Source organism: Rhinolophus hipposideros, assembly GCF_964194185.1.
Source record: "Rhinolophus hipposideros genome assembly, chromosome: 3".
In the NCBI taxonomy this organism is placed as follows: domain Eukaryota; kingdom Metazoa; phylum Chordata; class Mammalia; order Chiroptera; family Rhinolophidae; genus Rhinolophus; species Rhinolophus hipposideros.
Window position 1 is genome coordinate 50,031,191 of NC_138049.1, and position 22,885 is coordinate 50,054,075.

General features: G+C 39.0%; 2 protein-coding genes across 2 annotated transcripts in view; one reads left to right on the plus strand and one right to left on the minus strand.

The window, feature by feature from the left end:
• Positions 1-2,577: 2,577 nt before the first annotated feature.
• Positions 2,578-22,885, plus strand: part of POPDC1 (popeye domain cAMP effector 1) — a 39,888-nt gene continuing 19,580 nt past the window's right edge. Inside the window, exons 1-5 of the mRNA XM_081038382.1 lie at positions 2,578-2,811; positions 6,417-6,653; positions 9,682-9,806; positions 12,682-12,869; positions 13,612-13,720. Coding sequence (XP_080894508.1) covers positions 2,631-2,811; positions 6,417-6,653; positions 9,682-9,806; positions 12,682-12,869; positions 13,612-13,720 — 840 coding nt within the window. The 5' untranslated portion in view covers positions 2,578-2,630. The remainder of the gene's footprint in view (positions 2,812-6,416; positions 6,654-9,681; positions 9,807-12,681; positions 12,870-13,611; positions 13,721-22,885) is intronic.
• Positions 7,316-7,543, minus strand: LOC308492909 (cytochrome c oxidase subunit 6C-like; the record flags this gene model as incomplete). Its single annotated transcript, XM_081038390.1, has 1 exon — positions 7,316-7,543. The coding sequence occupies one exon, from the start codon at positions 7,541-7,543 to the stop codon at positions 7,316-7,318; it is 228 nt and encodes a 75-aa protein (XP_080894516.1).

Genomic DNA, 22,885 nt, shown 5'->3' on the forward strand with positions numbered 1-22,885 from the left:
GGGGCAGAACCTGTGTAGCTAGTGGATGAGAGTCCAAGCTCTGGAACTAGACTGCCTGGTTTATGTCCTGGTTCGGCTTCTCGCTAGCTGTGTGACCCTGAGCAGGCTACTCAACCTCTCTTACCTCAGATTCCCCTCTATAAAATAGAGATAAAAATAGTAACTGCTTTTTCATAAGGTCCACTGTGAAGATTCAATGGCTTAATGTATATATCTAAAACACTTATAACAGTGTCTGGCACAAAGTACACTCTGTATCAGGGGCAGTAAACTTATTCCGTAAAGAGCCAGATAGTAAATATTTAAAGCTTTCCAGGGTCATATGGTTTCTGTTGCAACTCCTCAATGCTATCTTTTTGCACAAAAGCAGCTATAAATGAATAAGGTGGCTGGGTTCCAATTAAACTTTATGGACACTGAATTTGAATTTCATATAATTTTCATGTCATGAAATATTCTTTTGATTTTTCCAACCATTAAAAAAAATGTAAAGACAACTTTAGTTGATGGGCTGTACAAAAATAGGCAGTGGGCTGGGCCCTTTGGGCCACAGTTTGCTGACCTCTGTTCTATATAATTAACAGACATTATTATGTCTCTATTATCTTTCTATAAATTATTTTTAATAGCTGCTTAGAACAAGATTTTTTGATGTCCTATAATTTACTTAGTCCCCTATGGTTAGAATTTAGGTTATTTCCAGTATTCATTATTATAAGTCACTCTCCAATGAATGTCCATGCAAAAGATTTGTGCACATTTTTATTATATCTACATTTTAAAATGTATTTAGTGGTAGCTACAAAATGGCTACAGAGCATCTCAAAAGAAACAGACTCTAAAGAAATAGCCTTGAAAACTAATCTTGTATAGTTTAGCAAATTTCAAACATGTTAGAGAAGGGGCTTTATAAATATAACATATATTCATATACATAGAACTTACCATGTACCATGTACCATTCTAAGCTATATGCTGGGGGTGCCAAAAAATGCATACACATTTTAAGAGATGTTATCTATGCTCAAGCAGTAGTTCGCCATAATCAGAATTGTCTGGACGCTGAATGTAACAAGAGCACCTCTTATAATTGCAGAAGTCAAACATGACTTGCACTCATCTTTTGTTATCAGTATATATTGAGTATTACAATTTTAATAGTTTTTTTCTTTCTTAAAATGTGTATACTTTTTGGGGATATATATATATATATATACATATATATATATGTATATATATATATGTATATATATTAAGAAAGGAAAAAACTGTATTAATTGTAATACTCAATATATACCGATAACAAAAGATGAAAACAAGTCACGTTTGACTTCTGCAATTATACAAGGTGCTCAAAGTGGATATATATATGTATACATACACATATACACACGTAGTCATTTAGTCTTTAAAACAATCCTATGAGATAGTGGTACAATCGTCACTAGCAGCAGCAGCAGCCCCATAGTACAAAAGAGAAAACTGAGGCATAGAAAAAGCTCACTCCCTCCAGGTCACACAGCTAGCTGGTAACACAGGCAGGATTCAAACTGGGTCTCCCCAGCACTATAGCCCATGATCTTGGACGCTGTGCTGCACCGCCTCTCTACTGGTGAGATTTGGCAACTGTGCACTTCTGGGTACTCACTTTATAATGTACCTGTGGTCTTTTTTACATTTAGATCATGTTTGCCATGCATGAGTGACCTCATACTCTAATAATAGGCACAAATTCTATCCTACGATGAGACACTTAGGGTGGAAACTGTGAATGCCCATCTAACCTTCCTCTTTCGTCCTCCAAACCCTCCCATCATGCCAACTCTTCATTAATTTGCCCTGTCTTTCTTACCCCAAATAGCTGCCCTCTATAAACAATAAAGATTGATTGGAGCATACTTTCATATCTTGTTCTCCAATTTATGGTCCCGAATCTACCAAACTGACGTGGCAAACTCGGTGGAGCTTCGCTTCCAGTGCAGGGCCCTAGAACGCCATGGGAATGCAAATTTCAGATAAGTACCCACCTTCTTTGAAAACAAAACGGTGGCTTGTGTCACAAGTCTCTCCCGCGTGGCCCCTGCAGCAGCAGGGCTGGCTTGCTCTGGCCCCTGGCGGGTCCCCGAGGGCGGTGCCCTGCGTCTGTGTGGCCCTAACGGCCAGCGTGCGCCGCCAGGCTCCTAAGCGAGTGAGCGCTGTCCCGGCCCTTCCCCGCTCCTGCTGCGCTACGGGCGACTGTCCCAGAAAGGAGTTCTGCGGTGGGGCGTTGGACTTTGAGGGGAAAGGAAGATTCTAGCTCTGCGTCCTCCCCCGTATTCCTCTCCCTGCTGGGACGCTATTGCTTGAGTTATCCCCTTGAGGATGAGCGGCCAGGGCCGCGGCTGCCACGATGCCGGCCGCCCCCCCCACTCATGTCCAAACAAGGACAGAATCCAGAAGTATAGAGGGAACGAGGACAGCAGTAAGCGGGTGTTTCAAACTAATCACGGCGGTACCGACGTGGCGGCGGAGTGGGACGAGACGAGCGAGGAGTCCTGGCCGAGGCCCCGGGCTCCGCCCGCCGGGGGCGCCGGGGCGCTGGGCGCGTGCGCGGTGCGGCCCCAGCCCCGGCCGCCGCCGCCGCCGCCGCGATGCCTATTTTAGTCAGAGCCGCTGCGGGCGCGGGGACCCGGCACGCGCCGAGGAGCCCGGCCACCCAGGCTTTCGCGTGGGGCTCCCGTCGAGCAGCCGCGATCGTGTCCCCCGCGCCCCACCGCCGCTGCCCCAAACTTTGGCCAGCGCGGACCAGGCTCGGTGCCGGGGACAAGCCAGGTAAGGAGCGGGCGGCGCAACTGCAGCCCGCCGCCCCCGCAAGCCTGGCTAGTGGCAGCGACGCGCTCCTGGGGGCTAAATCGGGAAGCGCAAGTTGGATCCCTGCTCTGCTGGGAGCAACTTTGGCCGCGCCCGCAGCAGCTGCCGGTTCTCCGCGCCTCGGCCGCCGGGAGCACCGCCCTCTCCTCGCTGGCCGCACCCTGGCGGGGTTCCCTGCCCTTGGAAGCCGCCCTTCTCCGCGGGTCTGGGTGCCGAGGCCACACACCTTCAAGGGTCCGCCGCCGCAGCTCGGGTCAGGCAGCGCCACCGTCCCCGGAGCTCGGCCGGTTCCCGCGCTCTGCCTCGGGCACACCCGGCGGGCTCCGCCTCTCCTTTCCCCGCCGCGCTCCCGGGGCTCACGACCCCCGAACCCACTACGGCGCCTCCTTCCCCGCGGTAGGGCCGCCAGGTCCCGCGTGGAGGCGCTGCACGGTGCCGCCCCCTCCCCGGCCCGGAGCTCCGAGTGCGAGCCAGGGCGCGGCGCTAAGAGTACATCCCTCCTGGCTCGAGAGCTCCGGGTCAAGCACAGTTGGCACTGACCTTCCTTCTTTAAGGAGCCAGGTGAGCGGGGCCCCTGGGGGTCGTAGGTGGTTGGAGAACCCGAGATCCTCGCCACTATCCCTCCGCACCCCCGTTTCCGAGGCTTTGGGTAACGGATTTGTTGGCCCGACACGTCCCAGAAACTGCTTGCCTTTGAAGCAAGAAGTGCAAAAGGACTCTCGGCGACGTAGTGCCCTTCGCCGTTCCGAAATGTGCAAAAGGTGCGGTCAGGATTACGGAATGAATTGAATAGGTCTACTAGCACGACTTTTGCTCATTGCTGTCACCTTTCTCGTTTTTGTAGTTTGGTGAAGGGTGAAGGTTAGTTTCACCATTTAGCTATTTAGCTCTGCAAATACCTATTTGAAAACCAAAAGATAAAAAGAACTTTACTATAACAGGGAATTTAAGGAATTAGCATCCAGGGAACTAATAGGAGAAAGAAGATTTTTCTTAATTTAGTCAATATTAATCTGAACGTTTACCAATTTATCAGTCTAATCTTCCTCATTAGACCCATTCATTCTCTGTATAAGGATAGTTCAGTGTGAACCACTTGAATCCACTAATAGGTATGCAAGGAATTGAAACTGGTTAAGATCCTCTCAATATTTATTGACAATAGGTGACTGGCATTTCAAAATAGATATATAGATACATATACATAGACAAATAATAGACAATTAACATACAAAAATAAGTAATAAATTGTATATAATAAATATATAATGTTAATTATTATACAATACAATAAATACATATAAAAATTAAATAAATATGTAGACTGTATGTATGTACATCTTTAATAAGATGTAGTGTATCAAAATATGTTGTAAGATGATCCCACCTTTTAAAATTTCATATTATTTCCTGGTGCTTGGGTTAGTAGATCGCAGTTTTCCTATCATTTCTTTTGGACCAGAAACTGGTACTTTTAATGCTACTTGAAGAACTTTTAAAAGCCTGAAAATGAACTGCAGTGGATTAGTTGGCAACACAGGTATAATTGGGTAGAGGTGGGAGGGGGAGTATGTATTAATTAGCTTATTATTTAAATCTGTATTAGAGACACAAGCTATTAAAATTTGAAGAGGTTTCAGAGACCATCTAGTCTACCTTTAGTCCAGCCACATCTGTTCCTAGGAAGAAGTGGACCCAGGCACAGACTTTTCCCTGGCTTATGTGGCTCTCTGGGGCTTGTATGCACGTTGACTCTCTCAACCTCAGGAAGGATAATCACTTTCCCGTCTTTACTACTGAGGTTTGGGGAGACTGAAAAGTGATTTCTAACGGTGTTCCTCATTGTTTGTGTCCCTTTGGTATGGCTTTCACCTCTGCCTCTGGCATACTCTACGGAGGCTAAGCCTTGGATATACGTAAATGAATATGGCATTGCTCCTACCTCATGGGGAACATGGAGTAGTTAGAAGAACAAACAGGACAACGGGAGTGAAAGCACATTCTAAAGTGCAGTAGAAATGGTAGTTAATTGTTAGCTTATGTAATGCTAGTACATAAACTGACACTGACATTAGCTTATGAGTGATAGAGGACATTTAATATCGTTCTCCCTCCTGCAGAAATTATGAGATTAATTCTGATTTGGTTCTTGAAAGCAAACTTTTGTGTAAGTAGAGTTATTAAAATAATGATGCCTAATCAACTATTTCTCATATTTATGAGCTATTTCAGGATTATGTGAAGAGATCTGTAATTGACTTTAATCATTTCATTCACTTTTGTAAGTTTGTGTGTGTGTTTTTTATCATTTTAAGAGATGTAGAATTTTCACATTTGTGTAATGACATACTTTAAAAATGCCTAACCTGTCCCAATTATTCCACCACCTAAAGCTTTTATGTATGATAAAAAAAATTAATGGGAAGCTATGGTTAATTGCATGAGCTTATTTGGAAAGAAATATATATTTCTAAATTAAATTTAAAGGTACATTCATCTCCCCATTTGGAATTCTTTTCCTGAAACAGAATAATTCATATATTCTGTAAATCTACATAGTTTTTGTAAGACCAATTTGTATAATTAATAATAGAAAGAGTTTTTTAAGTACCAGAGACAAGTAATACAGTTAGAAAGTAGTGCCACTTTGTGTGAAATAGATATTCTTTGAAATATATTTGCTACAGACTTTAATATTAAATAGTTAAATGTATATTCATAACTGTTCCTATATCTAAGTAAAATGGAAGTTTACTACTTTTCAATTTGTGAGATGCAACCAACTAGGATTTTTATGGGAAAGAAAGTAGGGATTTAAATTAGACACTAAGAGAAAGAGTAAATGTTATATCTCTGTGTATATATAAAAATGATGATAGTAATGTATTTATTATGTGCATAAATGATAATGTAAAATGTATGTATGTATGATGCAATGATTTCATGATAATATAAAAATAGAGCCTTCCAAATATCCTAAGCCTTCAAATAGTAAATATGAGAGTGTTGGGTTTTTTTGAAAGTATTAAAAAATTCAGTTTTTCCAGTTATTTTTTTTTCTCCGTTTGGATTCACTGTCACTAGAAGAAATATGATGGAAGACTATACTAAATAACTTTGCAGTTGCTATGGTTTATGAACATTGGTGATTATCTTTTGGACTAGTTAATTCCATCATTCCTCTTCTACCTTCATGTATGTTTATATACAGATATATAGATATTACAGATATATATAGATAGATAGGTATACATATATACAAATATATAAGAATAGTGTACTATGCTAAGTATTTTATATATTTTATTTCATTTAATGATAAAGCCAAATGTTAATCATAAAATCAAATGAGGTATTATTATCATCATGTAAAAGATAAGGAAATTGATACATTTAACATATGACAAAGCTGGGATTTGGACCGAGGTCTGTCTAATTTATAAGCACCAGAGTAATCTATTTACCAACAATTAGTTCACAGAAATAATTTTGGTATACCGCCTATAGGGGCGATAAGATACATCTGCCATTTTTATGATTGTCCTTTTGTTTATTTGTTTTTACAGGAATTTTCAAGATGAATTATACTGAATCCAGCCCATTAGCACAATCAACTGCAATAGGTTTTACACCTGAGTTAGAAAGTATTATACCTGTGCCTGCCAATGAGACCACTTGTGAGAACTGGAGAGAGATACATCATCTAGTTTTTCATGTAGCAAATATTTGTTTTGCAACTGGGTTGGTTATTCCAACTACTCTTCACCTCCATATGATTCTTCTTAGGGGGATGTTAACTATAGGTAAGATACCTAACTGGATACCTATATGTAACTGGATTCGGATCAGCTTTGCACTGGGAGCTTCAGAGAATTCCTTGTCAGGTCTATAATATACCAAAAATGTCTTTGTTATCAAATTAGCAGTATATCAAGTAACTTAGAATATAGGCCTTTACATGCCATGCTTCTCCCTTACTTACTTTAGATAAACCTTTGTATGTTTTCATATGTTGTTTAGATTTTCCAGATACCAGAAAATCCATTCTTGTGTAAGAGTGTGGACTTTGGAGCCAGATTGTGTGATTTGAATCCTGGTTCCACTTGCTTACTTGAATCCTGGTTTTACTTGCTTACTGTGTAACTGGGGCAAGTGATTTAACCTTTCTATACCTCAGTTACCCTGGGAGTCAAATAAGGGTAAAAATAATACCACCTCCTGGGATTGTGAGAATTAAATTATTGTGTGTGTGTGTGTGTGTGTATACACATTTGACTAATAGTGCCTGGCACACAGTAAGTACAATATAGTCTTTTTTTTTTTTTTTTTTTTACTGTCTATATTTGTTTATTTATCAAGAGAAACTATCCCTTAGCCCAGATATCCATGTTTCATAGTTCAGGAACACAGGTCAGCGACAAACTTCCATGGAAGTCAACTCAAAGAAATTTTTTACACTCCGAAATCACTTTGTACTCTGAAAGATACCAGCCTTCCTCATCTCCTCAAAATCTTTCATGGAATCATAATTTCTGTAGAAATCTACATATGCCTTCTTCCTTGGTTCAGCCACAGCAAACTTATAGAAAGCTGCAACCCCCAGAGTAAAAAGGACTGCTCCAACAATATGAAATCGCAGACGCTTGGCCAGAAGGCCAGGCATCTGAGGTTTCGCCAAAGCACTGGAAGACATGGTAGCTATTTTCTCCCTTAATACCAACGTCCTTCCGGATGGAGAAATGGATGCCGCTCCAGCCTATATAGTCTTAAATATTATTATTTGAATAGGCATTTACTTGCAAGGGCCAGCAAAGCACCCTTGGGAGCAAGATCCATTACCCAGATACAATAGTTCAAGTCTCTTTTTGGGGGCCCCAGTAACCCTGATGAAGCAGATTAAATTGGTTAATATCAAAATACTAAAACAATTGAATTATTATTTTAGTCAGTGATTCTTGACAAATTACTCTGTAATTCTTTCCCTAATGAGTCATTTATTCAATGCATTTCGAGCACCTGTAATGTATCAGACAAAAATTGAAGATGGCAATCTCCATCCTTGAGAAAGACACTCTTTGGGAGGCCGGAGAGAAACAGATGGGTAGTCACATGTGTTGCAGGTGTGCGCACAGTGCCAGGGAAAAATGGAGAGAGTGACAGGCTTAGCAGGAAGATGGAGCAAGGTCCCATTGAGGAAAAGACATTGGAGCTGGCTTTTGGAAGATGAGCAGGATTTCTTTGAATGTGGTTGTGTGTGGTATCCAGGTAAAAGTCACAGAGGAGCTGGAAATTCAGCATACTGAGAAAGAATAAAGAGTAGTTCATGGTGCCTGAAATATATGAAATATGACATGGAATGGCCCAAGAAGAGGCTGGAAGGGTAACTAGAAGGTAGCTTGTGGGACTTCTGCCTGTTATTTCTGAATAAAATAAGGATTGCAGCAGGAAGAGCAGTGTTGAATAAAAACAAACAAACAAAAACAACACCTTATCAAAACCAAAAGCTAGTTATGAATTTGAAGATAGGGTTTTGGAAGTGGAATGGACCAAGATCGTTTAGTCCAACTTTATAAATGAAGAAACTGAGGCCTAGAGAAGTTAAATGACAATCCAAAACTAAGACGGGAAAGTGGCCTAACCAGTTCTACACTTCAGCTCCTCCAGCTTCCCAGTCAGCCCTTCCATTATGTTTCTTTGTCTCCTTTAAGTAATAATATTTTAAATTTCTTCAGAATTTGCTATGAAATATTATTTAAAGGACATTTAAAGTTTTACATTTTATGCTGTTACTCAGCATAAAATGCCCCAAATTATTCTGATGAAATAAAAAATTACAAATGAATAACTTTTTAACATGCGAGATTAACTTTTATGTGTGTGTGTCATTGATACAGTTGAATCATATTGATAATTTTATTTTAAATTAAAAATGTGAACTCTCTCACCATAAAATTGATATAAAAAAACTGTTGATATTTTATCTAAAGTAAAAGGATTGATAAGAAAAATAGGAAGATTTCCATAGATGAATGGATAATTACCAAGTGAAAATTCAGATGGCTGGAAGATTTTGGTAAAATATTAAAGCTCACCAATAATCATGGAAATGCAAAATATACAAAAGTTGTCACTATTAAATTAAGAGTTTTCAAATTTTATAGTACGTACAACTTGATACTGGCATTCCCAACTAGTATGATTACTAAATTGTTAGAAAGGTTTTGGAAAACAATTCTTCAATATCATCAAAAGCTATAAAGTTCACTCCCTTGACTGTCAGGTAATCTATCCTAAGCAAACAGTCACAAAACAGGTCAATTTTTATATATAAAGATATTTGGGTACTTGTCAAAAATTACACCTCAAACAAATCTCATCTGTCCACCAGTAGGGAGATAATTAAATAAATTATGCTTTAATCAGTTACAATCATTAAAAACTATATACATGAAGAGTTTTAATGAATGAGAAAATTACTACAATAAGTAAAAGAGGTTTTAAAATTACAGTAGTTTTGTCATCAGATAAAAATGCATAAAGACTGTAAGAAAGTATTAAATATCAGTAGTGGTTTTCTTTAAGTAGTAAAATTATGGATGTTTTTCCCCTTTTAAAAGTACTTTCTAACTTTACAAATATTCTGCATCAAAGCATGTTTTTCTTTTTTTTGTGTGTGTGCTAATCAGACAAAAAAACAACACAAAACTTAATAGGATGTTTGACTTAGGTTATTTCTAAAATTTGTTTATTTTAGATACAAGGGATAAGTTTATTAAGCTTCATGGTGATGCTATTCGAACCATCTAACATGTTCACTTTGTTATTCAACAGGATGTACCCTTTATATCATCTGGGCCACGCTCTACCGATGTGCCTTGGATATCATGATCTGGAACTCTGTGTTCCTTGGCGTCAACATTTTGCATCTTTCATATCTTTTGTACAAGAAAAGACCGGTAATTACTGAAAATTAATTAATGAGGAAGAATTTTAAAGCTAAAAAGATTGTAAAATATTTTGTTCAGACCCGAGAATGAACATCTAACATGTTTAGCCCCTTTAATATCATTTCTCTGAAGATGAGACTTTCTCTTTATATATGCCTGAAAGTGAAACATTTGAATACCATGAAATGTATTCTACAAACGAGTGTGTAAAACTTTTTAAATCATCCGGGCAATTTGGAGGAGAGAACGTGAGCTTATTCTCTCTTTTTTAGTCACATAACTTCATTATTTCTTTTGTCTATCGATAGTCACATGCCACTTGGGAATATCTTTGCCTAGTTATAAAATTAATTATTCATGGACAACCTTCATGAACATAATAGCTATTTACAAATAGTTCATGCTATTTTTATCATGCAAATTTTTAAATTTAATGTCTTTTTATCTTATGCAAAAATATTCTTTTAAGGAAATCGCCATTTTCGATGAGTTGTCACCAAAACAGTAGGATTTAACTTTTCTTTTCAACTCTTAATTTATCTTGCTTGGCCATACCAAGAACAAAAAGATGGAAATAGAATAGGAAAACAGCCTGGCTCCAAGAAATCACTCCATACATGTTTACTGACTGTCCAAGGCACACACAAAAATATTCAGTGAAGTAAAAGATACAGTGCTTGTCCTAATCTTATGTTCAAGGCCAGAAATGCCTGTAGAAAACTATTAGAAAACAAGACAATTCATAGGAAATTACAATTTGAATGATACAAATGTAATAAGCATTCCACTGTATTGTAACCTCATCAAACATTGTAGCCCAGTCTGTTTTGCCTACTGTGTACCCTGTTTCCCCGACAATAAGATGTAGTCAGACAATCAACTCTAATGTGTCTTTTGGAGCAAAAATTAATATAAGACCTCCTATTCTATTCTATTCTATTCTATTCTATTCTATTCTATTCTATTCTATTCTATTCTATCTGGTCTTATAGAAAAATAAGACCGGGTCTTATATTAATTTTGGCTCCAAAAGATGCATTAGAGCTGCTTGTCCGGCTAGGTCTTATTTTCAGGGAAACACGGAATTAGTTATCTGTAGGTTATACTATGTCACACACCTGAAACTCTTAGGGATATGTGAAAGCAACAGGTTCTTTTCCTCATCCACCTTATGTATTGACTCTGGCATTTGTGTGTCAGCTGTGATTCTATTCCATGTGTCTCCATTTCTGGGTCTCTGCTGAAGCATTAGGTTCTGTTTAGACATGCATTCTCAGAGCAGAGAGGAAAGTACAAGAGAACAAAAGAGAAACACCGAGTGTCTCCTAAAACTACTCAGAAGGGGCATATGTCAATTCTGCTCACATTTCATTGGTCAAAGTAAGTGGCTTGGCCATGCCTGATAATGTGGGGGGTACAATGGGGGAAGGGGATGTATAATCCTCTTATAGGGGGTGGAAACAGCCAGTAGTTGGGAATAGTATTATCTGCCACACTTACTGTTATATTCCTTGTTCCTGTTAACTATGACTGGCACCTAATAGGTGCTCAACAAAACATTTAATGAGTGGATGCTTTCAAAGAGAAGAATTAAGAGCACTTCATGAAGGAATTAGGACTCGAGCTAAGACTTGCAGGATGAATAGGTTATGAATATCAGTCCACAGATTCTTTGGTTCATATGTCCCTTACTGTGCCACATTGGCTAGTGTGCATGCTGGAAGTGGGCATAAAGTATTTTAAACACTCATTACCAGCTAGCTCTCTGAAGGGAAAGACGTAGGTGGTAGTAGTAGTGGGGATTACAGTTTCTGAATATCAGAACTTGCTAGAACCCTAAGTTTTGAACATAAGGTTCAGACATTGTTGATGTGGTAGCACCAAGTAAGTAAATCACTTAGTATCTGTGATTTTATTGCTTCTCGGACTATACACGTACTTTTTTGAAAAATATAAATGCTGATTCTTCATTAAAATGAAACAGCAGGACAAGAAGAGCATTGCAAAGGCTGCAGTGACGTGAACAGCTTTCATCACCTGGGTCTATAAACTGCATAGTGTGACTGCCACAGATTTCGTTGGGATGGGTGAGCACTTGAACCTAAAAGTTCATTGACATGCAGTACAGCTTTCCCAGAGTAATGCTGGGCCCAAAGATGGGGCATGGCCTGGGCCTTGGGTAGTCTGACAACAGAGGTGATTGAGCCATTTTGTTTTTCTCTTCCTCCAGTAGCCAGCCTTACTTGCCAGTGGGTTCTCTATTCTACAGAATTTATTTTAGCTTATGATAAAACTACACTGCAACCTTTTGCACTCTTCACTTTGCTGCAGAATAAATAAATGAGAAGCAATGATTGCAGCTGTGGATGTTTGTTTTCCTATATTGATGCATTAAATGATAATTACATGTAGATAAAATGCTTAATGTATTTTCATAAATGTATTTCCACATTGATTCCAATTTGATGTGTTTATTTTCTTGCTATACTATTTCAAAGTTAGTGTACTTTCTTTCTGTGGAACAGAAGTGTACTGAAAACTAAAAGTTTTAGTGTTATTTATAGAAAATGCTAAGCGTGGGAAGGTGAATCTGTGACAACGTTCACAACCTTCACAGTTGCTTTATAGCACGTAGGGAGAGATGTGATCGATAGTGCAAATCTTCCTCATACGTTCTTAGTTCAGTTGAAGGGCAAAAGGGCCCTTTTAGCATCTAAACTTATATCACCGCTTATTCTCTGTGTAAGATTCCATTGACTAAAATACAGAAGGGCGATGGTATGTGTTGCAAATTCTTTTATTCTCGAAACTGTATTGAGACCACAGAAGCCAATGTTTCAGTGTTGCAGTGTTAGTACTGCATCTCATCATTGCTGCATTTCAGGTAAAGATTGAAAAAGAACTCAATGGCATCTACCGACGATTGTTTGAACCACTCCGAGTGCCTCCAGATTTGTTCAGAAGATTGACTGGACAGTTTTGCATGATCCAAGCCTTGAAAAAGGGCCAGACTTATGCTGCAGAGGATAAAACCTCAGTGGACGACCGTCTGAGTATTCTCCTGAAGGGAAAGTAAGTGCTCTATGGAAATTGAAATTCCCAGTTTGCCTTGAATCTTCTCATGGCCTCTGCATAGGAAATGAAGAGGGAATATTGCCAAATAATGGAGGAAGCAGTCACAGAATTTGTTAGTGGTGGACCTTCATTTTGTGACTGCATTTTGGAATGCCACAGAACAATATGTTAAAATTATGTAGAATTTCCTGCTCTGAATCTTATTGATGTCAGGATTTTCAGTTGTGAACACTTTAAACCTTTTTTGACCTTTTATTTAAAGTTAATGAGTCAAAATTGAAGTAGGTTTAAATTAGGCATTAAAATTCAAGATACTTGTGTATGTTTCAGAGGTGTTTGTTTATTTTTTGAATATCACAAATATAACTTCTAGGAATATCCATTTCTGGGGAGAGAGCTAGTGTATATTGTTCTGGAATAATTGTTACTACCACCTTTTTTCTCTCAAACGTGTCTGAGTTTGAGAAATAAATCATATGGTCATTCTGGGTATAAGAGCAATGATACACATTGGAAGTCACATGTTTATGGAAAAACTAAAACGTTTTTTCTTATTGTTGGTGAAATTTATTTTGAAATAATACTTGTCTTCATGCAGTTTTTTTAATTATGTCAGTCATCAGTGGAGTCTTTAAAACTTGAGTACAAAATATAAACCCATAAGATTATAGAGATTTTAAGGTTTGTCATTTTATTTGTGAAATATTATGTGTTCATTAACATTAATTTCTGTTATCAGAATGAAGGTCTCCTATCGAGGACATTTTCTGCATAACATTTACCCCTGTGCCTTTATAGATTCTCCTGAATTTAGATCAACTCAGATGCACAAAGGTGAAAAATTCCAGGTATGTTTTTTTAAAATTTATTTTTAATTGAGGTATAATTGACACATAACATTATATTAGTTTCAGAACAACATAACGATTCGACATTTGTATATGTTGCAAAATGATTACACCAATAAGTCTAGTTAACATTCATAATTATACATAGTTATAATCTTTTTTTCTTGTGATGAGAACTTTTAAAATCTGGCATGGTTTTTAAGAAGTCTGAAACTAGTTCATGTCTCATTAAAATCCAAAGGATATTAATATATAAGCGGCCATGATTTATTGAAATAAGAGGTTACTATGTGTTATAGTACGATCCCATTTTTGTAAAACTTAAATAAAATATGTCTGTGTGCACAAAAAGAGGTCTAGAAAGATATATCCTAATTTTGCCATACTGTTGACACTGTTATTTTTGGTTTGTAAGTTTTATTGCTTTTTTGTTTTCTTTCTTTTTGCTTATTTGAGTTTTTACAATTTTTCCATAGAAAACATTTAATGCTTTCATTATGGAACAAAAAGAAAATATCATTTGTGAATAATCAATGTTCCTAAAACATCGAATTGGTTACTTCTTTGGGGAAAAACAGAAAGCTGTCTTTTCCTAGGAAACTTATTTTGTCAATCCTTATGAAAAATCTAATCACTTTGCTCTTTTATATTTAATGAATATCTTTAAGGGCAAAGGATAAAGTATTTCTTTGTTATAACAATTTGAATGTGGACTACACAGCATGATTCTTTTTGTATCTTAAAAAATAATTGCTACATGATGTGGCACTTTGTTGTGATTCTTTCTGTAACTACCCAGACCTCCTATTTTATTCCCCTCATTATGGTAGGAAAGTAACCAAGAAAATGGTTGACAGCTTTAGTCTCAGCCTCTAGATAAACAGCAGTAAGGAAATATCCTTGGAACAGGGTTGCTTATGAGCAAGACAGTAAACCTATGTAGGTAGGAAATAGAATAGAAGATGTTATTGGCTGAGGGAAGAAAAGTCAGTGTTTCTTGATGACAAATCTTATTTTTCAGTCTCATTTCAAGATGCTGTACAATTTGGGATGCCCCATGGAGATAAAAGGGAAATTTTACAGACATACAGTTTAGCTTATTTGCAGTGGTTTCAGCCCTGTCCAGCTCCCACCCTGCTTGAGTAACTGGCCTGAATAACCATACAGCTTTTTAAAGTTATATTATGACCTACTAGAAGGTCTCAGATAAGTTCACTCACTGGGTGCAATGATGTTCCCAAGCTGATTGAGCTTAAGCTACAAAAGGAGAAAGCAAATGCTATGTCCTGGCTCCTCTAATTTATACTCTGACCTTGTGTTTGTGAGGGTCAGCTATGCACTGAGATTTATGTTCTTACTGTATCTTTAAGCACCACCATCTATAAACTAGTACAGGGCCACTTCTTTCCTCTATCTTTCTTTCCTCTGACCTCCTTACAATTTATTTTTCCAAAGCTTGACTTTTACCTGTTGCATTCATTTCTCTGTGTATAGTAGCAAGTGCTTTTACACAGTAGCCGGTCTCATATGATCCTGAAGAGACTGGAATTTGGGGGTTGGTGGTGGGGAACTGAACCTCTTTTGTTTCCAGAAACAAATAACCCCTAAGAGGCCAGTGGTTATTAAAGGATATAACATGTACTATCTTTTTCACTGGACTTCACATTATATTTATAATTAGATTTAACAAAAAATGAATTCCTATCACTTGTTACAGTTCTCTTTCTTCTTGGGGATTGGGGTTTGGAAGTTGAGAAATGTTCCCGATAATTGCTATGAAGATTCCAAAGACATGGCCAAAATCGAAGTACTGTAGCTAGATGAAGGATATTTATTTAGCCTTTAGAAACACCAGTCAGCTTTTCTCTGCGTAGAGGCTGGTGTGGCATTTCCTAATTGGTCAGTGGGTAACAACTACTCTAGCATCATCAAACCTGTATCCTGTACAACTGGCGCAAACTCCAACAGAGTGAGCCCTTGGGAGAGATTGTGTTTTGATTGTTTACAAAATGTTCCCACTGAAAGCTACTCAAGAATAAAAATAGCTGTTGCACATCTCTGTAGGAGTATATTGCCTCTTACTGAAGCAAGTTCGCAAATGAAAAATCTCAAGTGTTCCTAGAACCAACTTCTTACTACCTGTGCCCATGGCAGAGGACACTTGAAATTGTCAGTGGTCAAAGTGCTCCACCCATTACCTGGTAGTCTCATTTTTCTCTAACTCTAAACAGTTACAAGTATTCTGATAAGGAGCTACTTCCTTTGAATTTTTATTTCTTACAATTTATTCTTTGGTAGGGGTATAATGAATTATACAATAGGATGAGAGGAGGAAAGAAAGTCAAGTGAACTCAATGACTGTCCCTTGAGAGTGCACAGCAAATGTTGTTCAGGTACATGTGGTCATTACAATGATAGACAGAATGATAGAGCTGAGAAAACAGATTCTGAACTTACAGCTGCTCCATAGGTGCTTATAGTCATTTTAGTACTTACAGACCAAAGTTGCTACTTAGAACTGTTCGTAGAATCTTGAGTTTCATTATTACAAAAGGTAGAAGTCAAATCCTCTGTAGTATGTGTGCTGTGGGGTTGAGTGGCACAATCTTCTTGGTCATCTGAGATGGGTACTCTAGGAGTGTCCCTTGTGTGTGTTGTGTATGCCCCCCTGTTGTAGTTGAGCAGTTGGCAGAGTAGGTAAATGCTGTGCTTACCTCCTCACAACCATACCTAAATTACAATTAAACTAAGAATAGCCATCGTTGAGAATCGCCTGATGTCTAGCTGAATCGAAGCCCTACAACTATGGACATACAGAAGAAGCCACCTTGAAACTGGTATGAGGGCTAGAGACTGGAATTGGCTGGTGCCACACCCATGTGTGACCATTAAAAATTGAGAGGGATATCTAGGTTCCGGAGGTTCCCCCATGAGAAGCAAGGGGTCCCTGCCCCACACCAGGCTCTCCAGCCCGGGGTTCCAGTGCCAGGGAAAAAAGTCCCCATAACTTCTGGCTGTGAAAACCAGCAAAGATTGTGGCTGAGTGAGACAGAGAGCGGCTGGAGTCCCAGGTGCTCCTCTTAAAGGGCCCATGCATGGGTGTATTCATTGTCAGACTCACTCACTCTGAGCAGCAATGCTGGAGCAGCAGCTCGAAAGGCACCAGGGACATATAGGGAGGAACTGAATTGTCCAGCTTCAGGGTGAGGGATAAAAGGGAGAGGGACAGAGGAGCTGGCGGTAGCCATTGTTTCTTTGTTGAGCCCTCCCCCATCCCAGTGTACAGAGATGCAGGTCCTCCATATCTGAATCTCCATCAACATGGCTAACACTGTTCCTTCACCATGATTCCCTGAGAACCTGCCCCACCTAACTTTTGGGCACACCTAAGCTGCTTCCAGTGGCTTTTCTGTATAAATGGCCTGCCTTGACTCATTCTACAAACTTTCCTAAAAATCTCTCAAAGGTTTACAAAACCCAAACAAGCAGCATCTGCCTTTGGCATGTCCTGTACCTCTGGCTGAGCAGCCCTAAGCCCGGCACTAGCAACAGCTGACTTTGGTTCATGGCTTGGCCTCTTGAGGCACTTCCAAGACCATTGCAGGCAGCGATCATCTTTGAATTGCTCTGTGGCTCATGCCAGGTGGCCCCAGGCAAGGCAGAGGCTGCATCTGAACTTGGGCTGAATTTGGCTTGCAGTGGGGCCGCGCCTAGGAGGCCCCAGGGCTGGCACTCCTGGTGGCCAGTTTTGGACTAGCCTGGAGCATTACCCGGCCACCTCTGGGGATGACACACCCAAAAAGCACACTGGGCGGGCACCAATGCCTGGCTAAGATGAATCCTGCTCTGTAGGGTCAGCTCCTGCACATCTCCCCCACTGTAGTCACGGCCAATCCTCTCAACCAATCATCCCGAGGGTCAACCCTCATTGACATGCAGACAGCAGCCAAGGCTCAACTACAACAGGGGGGCATACACAACACACACAAGGAACACTCCTAGAGTACCCAGCTCAGATGACCAAGAAGATTGTGCCACTCAGCCCCACAGCACACCTACTACATAAGGCCACTCTACTAAGATTGAGAGACAGCAGCCATACCTAATACTAGAAACAAACACAGGGAGGCAGCCAAAATTGGGAGATAAACATGTCTCAAATAAAAGAACAGAACGAAGCTCCAGAAAAAGAACTAAACAAAATAGAGACAAGCAACCTACCAGAAGCAGAGTGCAAAACATTAGGTGTAAGGATGCTCAATGATCTCAGGGAGAACTTCAATAAAGAGATAGGAAGCATAAAAATGGAGCTGGAAAACATAAAGAAGAACCAATCAGAAAAAAGAATACAATAATGGAAACGAAGAATACATTAGAGGGAATCAACAGTAGGTTAGATGAAGCAGAGTATTGATTCAGCGATTTAGAAGGTAAGGTACCAGAATACACCCAAACAGAATAGCAAAAAGAAAAAGAGAATCTAAAAAAATGAGGATTGTTTAAGGGTCCTCTGGGATAACATTCATATCACAGGCGTAGCAGAAAGAGAAGAGAGAGAGCAAGGAACTGAAAATCTGTTTGAAGAAATAATGATGGAAAACTTCCCTAACCTGGTGAAGGAAATAAATACACAAGCCCAGGAAGCACAGAGAGTCCCAAACAAGATGAACCAAAGAGACCCACACCAAGACACATCATAATTAAAATGTGAAAAGTTAAAGACAAAGAGAGAATCTTAAAAGCAGCAAGAGAAAAGAAGTTAGTTACCTACGAGAGAGCTCCCATATAGGTCATAACAAGCGATAAATAAGGGACAAATAAATTCCACTTCAGGGTATTTTTCCCAAGAACCCCAAAATGCTACTTTGAGGAGACGTGCGCATCCATATGTCCATTGCAGCGTTGTTTACAATGGCCAGGATGTGGAGGCAGCCTAGGTTTACATCTATGGATGAGTGGATAAAGAAGAGGTGGTACATACATACAATGGAATATTGCTTGGCCAGGGAAGGGTTCTTGCCATCTGTGGCAGCAGGGATGGATTTGGAGGGTATGGTGCTGAGCGGAGTGTCAGACAGAGAAAGACAGATGCTATGTGACTTTGCTTATATGTGGAATCTAAAGAACAAAATAAACAAAACTGAACCAAACTCATAGATACAGAGAACATTTTGATGGTTTAGGGGTGGGTGAAAAAGGGGAGGGGATAAAAAAGTACAAATTGGTTGTTACAACGTAGTTATGGGGATGTAGGGTATAGCATAAGAAATATAGTCAATTATGTAATAACTATATGTGATGTCAGATGGGCACTGGATTTATCAGGGCGATAGATGGGTGGGGTCTAGAGGGCAGGATGACAAAGGGGAAGGGATTAAGAAGTACAAACTGGTGGTTACAAAATAGTCATGGGGATGCAAAGCATAGGGAATATAGTCAATAATACGGTAATAACTATATATAGTGCCAGGTGGGTACTAGACTAGTCAGGGGGATCAGTTCTTAAATTACATAAATGTCTAACCACTATGCTGTACACCTGAAATTAATATAAAAGAATATTGAATGTCAACTGTACTTGAAAATTTTAAAAAGGAGGGAAAAGGTGAAGGGGAATTAGAAGTGCAAATTTCCAGGTATAAAACAAATACATCATGGAGATGTAACGTACAGCATAGGGAATATAGTCAGTAACATTGTGATAGCATGGCGCCGTGTCAGATGGTTGCAGGACTTACAGCGATCACTTCTTTAGGTATATAAATGTTGAATAACTATTGTGTATTACCTGAAACTAATATAATATTGTCTGTTAGCTATATTTTAATAAAAATCTTTTTTTAAAAAACTCAAAAGATAGGAGTCATCTTTTGTGTTTGGCTTCTTCTTCTTTGCCATTTACATGTTTTTCTTCTGTATCTATCTCCTGCTGTTGCCTTCCCATAGTCAAAAGCATGTCCTGTACTGTGAAGCCCAAAAATCAAAGCATAATGACTTTAAGGGAACAAGAATGTCTCAGAGGCAGATGTCCAAGCTCTTGTGAAATAAATGAACACTAAGTTTTAACTGGTATTTAAATAAAAGTTTATCCTAATATTAAGTAAATCTTTCGGTAAAGCTGCGAAGCAATTTAATCTGCCAGTTTTGACTCTGCTATATTTTAAATGCTTATGAACTCAATAAGAACTCAATAAGAATTATTTGAATAGATCACTTTAGGGACATTTTCATGTTCCTGGTGTATGAAATGTTGTACAATACATGAAGAAAATAATAAATTGTTCCCTGAGGACGGTCAGCCAGTCATACTGTCAGATTGCTGTTTCTGATTCTACGGTTCCCTCAGACACCCTTGTTCTTGAGGGTGTGGAATTGGTTTGGAATCTAAATTGAGGGACCGACCCAGTACCTTGAGGTAATCACAGCTAATGCTTGGTCTAACTTTGCCTGAAAGAAATTACTTTATGTGTCCACTGCCCTGTTTGCTTTTATTTCTTCAGTTAAAATTCTTCACAAGAACTCAAGCATGGCACTGCTGAGGTACCCTGATAACTCAAGATGCAAATTTACTTTACAGAAGCTTTAGATATTCCTCATTAAAAATATGTTTTACTTGACTGTTGTGACAGGAAATCATTAAATAAAACTATTTGGCAGAAATGAAGCATTAGCTATCAAGTAAAATGACCTCAGCCAATATGCTACGTAATTACCCACTTCCGACTAAATGCCTGCTCTTATGGGCTTGTAAGTTATAAGCTATATTGCAGGTATAGCTTATTATTTGAATACTATTTTTAAATTTAAATGTAATAATAATGTTTAAAGATGTTTAAAGTATTCTTCAATCATCAATAAGCAATGGCTTTGTTAAACAAACTGTAGGATCATATTAAAAGTAATCATTGCCTCAGTGGAAATGAGGTTATTAAAATGGTTGAAAGGAAGTTAAATGCCTTATCTATCACCTAGATATAATTTCTTCTCGTCCAGATGATTGCCAACTCCTTTTTTAATTCCCTGTCCCCCCATACATTGAATTATATTTTCCAAAGTTATGGATGACACCTTTGCAAAATGAAGGGCTCTCAACTCTCCAAACCCTTTTTTCAAGCCCTTGGGTGCATGGCTGGGCCACTGTGAGTACTCAGTGCTCGCCTTTCTCTAATCAGTCCTATAGAATATTATTCAGTCGCCTTGCATTTACTCACCCACCTTTTACTGTTTCTGGGAACTCTTTAGGAGTGACTTGGTTTTACACTTCTCCTATAAATCTTATCTGTCTTTTGTCATACGCTTTTACTTATTATTGGCTTCCTCCACTAGGATGTAGGCTTCATGACATGTGTCCAGCTGTTCTTTGTATGAGGGACTCTTGATGGACTGTGAGCCAACTTGTGGTCACTTGTCCAGATTACTTTCCATAGGATCATCTTGAAGAATATTGGACATGTTGGGTAGGGCCTGGTGTCTGAGCGGGAAATCAGAAGTGCTCACTCCACCACTAACATGTGTTCATAAATAAGTTTCTGGTGCTTCTCATTTGGCATTTAAATGACAGGGAAGAATATTGTCTGTCTTATCTTAGGGCAATTTTGAGGATCCATTTATATGACAGATATAAAAGCACCTTAAATATTTAAAAGTATCATACACATATAAAATGAGTGGCATTATGTGTGACTGTCCTTTCCTAGTCATTCTCTACCACTGTCCCCTGTTCTGTATTTGTCAAAAATACTTATTTTCACCTGAGGGTATCATAGCTCTTTATTATCTGCGTCCTCCACTAGAATGTAAGCTTCACAGCCCAAGGATATTGTCTTTCTTGTTCACCATCATAACCTCAGTGCCTTGAACAGTATCTGGCATTAAGTATGTGCATAAAAATATATGTTGGAAGAATGATTGGAATTTAGTGCTTTATGGGCTCATAGAGCTACTGATAGATTTCTTAAATCCAAATGTGTTTGATTTTGGAGATTCCTACTTTTAATGTAATAAGTAATGGCAAACTGTGTTTTCTAGGAACATTGACCCACTTTTTAAAGTAGACAAACCCTCTAATTTGCTGAAGGTCAGATTTCAGCTATTGACATAGGAGAGAAGCTGGGTTTTGATTTGTTATGTCTCTTGTATAAATACCCCCTTTTCATCCAAAATGCATTTAATTTTGTGACTAACAAAGGGGAAAGAGCTCCTTTGAAAATATTTGCTGTGAGGCACAGATAGGACTTCATGTCAGTTTCACAAACTTTTATTCATCTCCTACCTGGATAGGCAATGGGTTTAATGTTGAGATGTAAAATGGTTTTTGCCTTCAATGGTATTTGTGTTCATTTGTCAATTACTTCATACAATAAATGTGCCTTGAGACCACTCGGTGTTGGAAGACAGACATTCAGACGTCAAGATGAATAGTCCCTCCTGTTCAGTGCTCAGGAGAGACAGATATGTTCGGATCCAGGGATGTGAGTGCCACGTGAAGTTCAGAGAAGTACTGATAGGTGGAGGGTCTGTGTGGGAGGCAGGGCTTCTTGACACTGAGCTGTGAGGGCATGGTCCCTCACTCTGGAGAAAGGATTTATTTAAGGAATATTTGAACTCTGTGTAGTGCAATTACAGTGCTTTCCCGTTTTCCTATGTAACAATACTTAAGAAAAGGGTATGGTTTCCCAGTTCTGAGCTAGCTCCAGTTTGGAGCTAGCCTTGAAAGGTCACACTCAAGAAATACCCATGACATTGTGACAACATGGATGGATCTCGAGAGAATAATGCTAAGTGAAATAAGTCAGACAGAAAAAGCAGAGAACCCTATGATTTCACTGATATGTGGTATATAAACCAAAAAGAACAAGACAAACAAATGAGAAACAAAAACTCATAGACACAGACAATAATTTAGTGGTTACCAGAGGGTAAGGGGGTGGGGGGTGGGTGATGAGGGTAAAGGGGATCAAACATATGGTGATGGAAGAAGAACTGACTCTGGGTGGTGAACACACAATGGGATTTATAGACGATGTAATACAGAATTGTACACCTGAAATCTATGTAAATTTACTAACAATTGTCACCCCAATAAAATTAATTAAAAAAAAAATGAAATACCCATGACAGAAGGACCCTCACTAGTCATACTTATCAGTAACAGCCTTTGTCCTA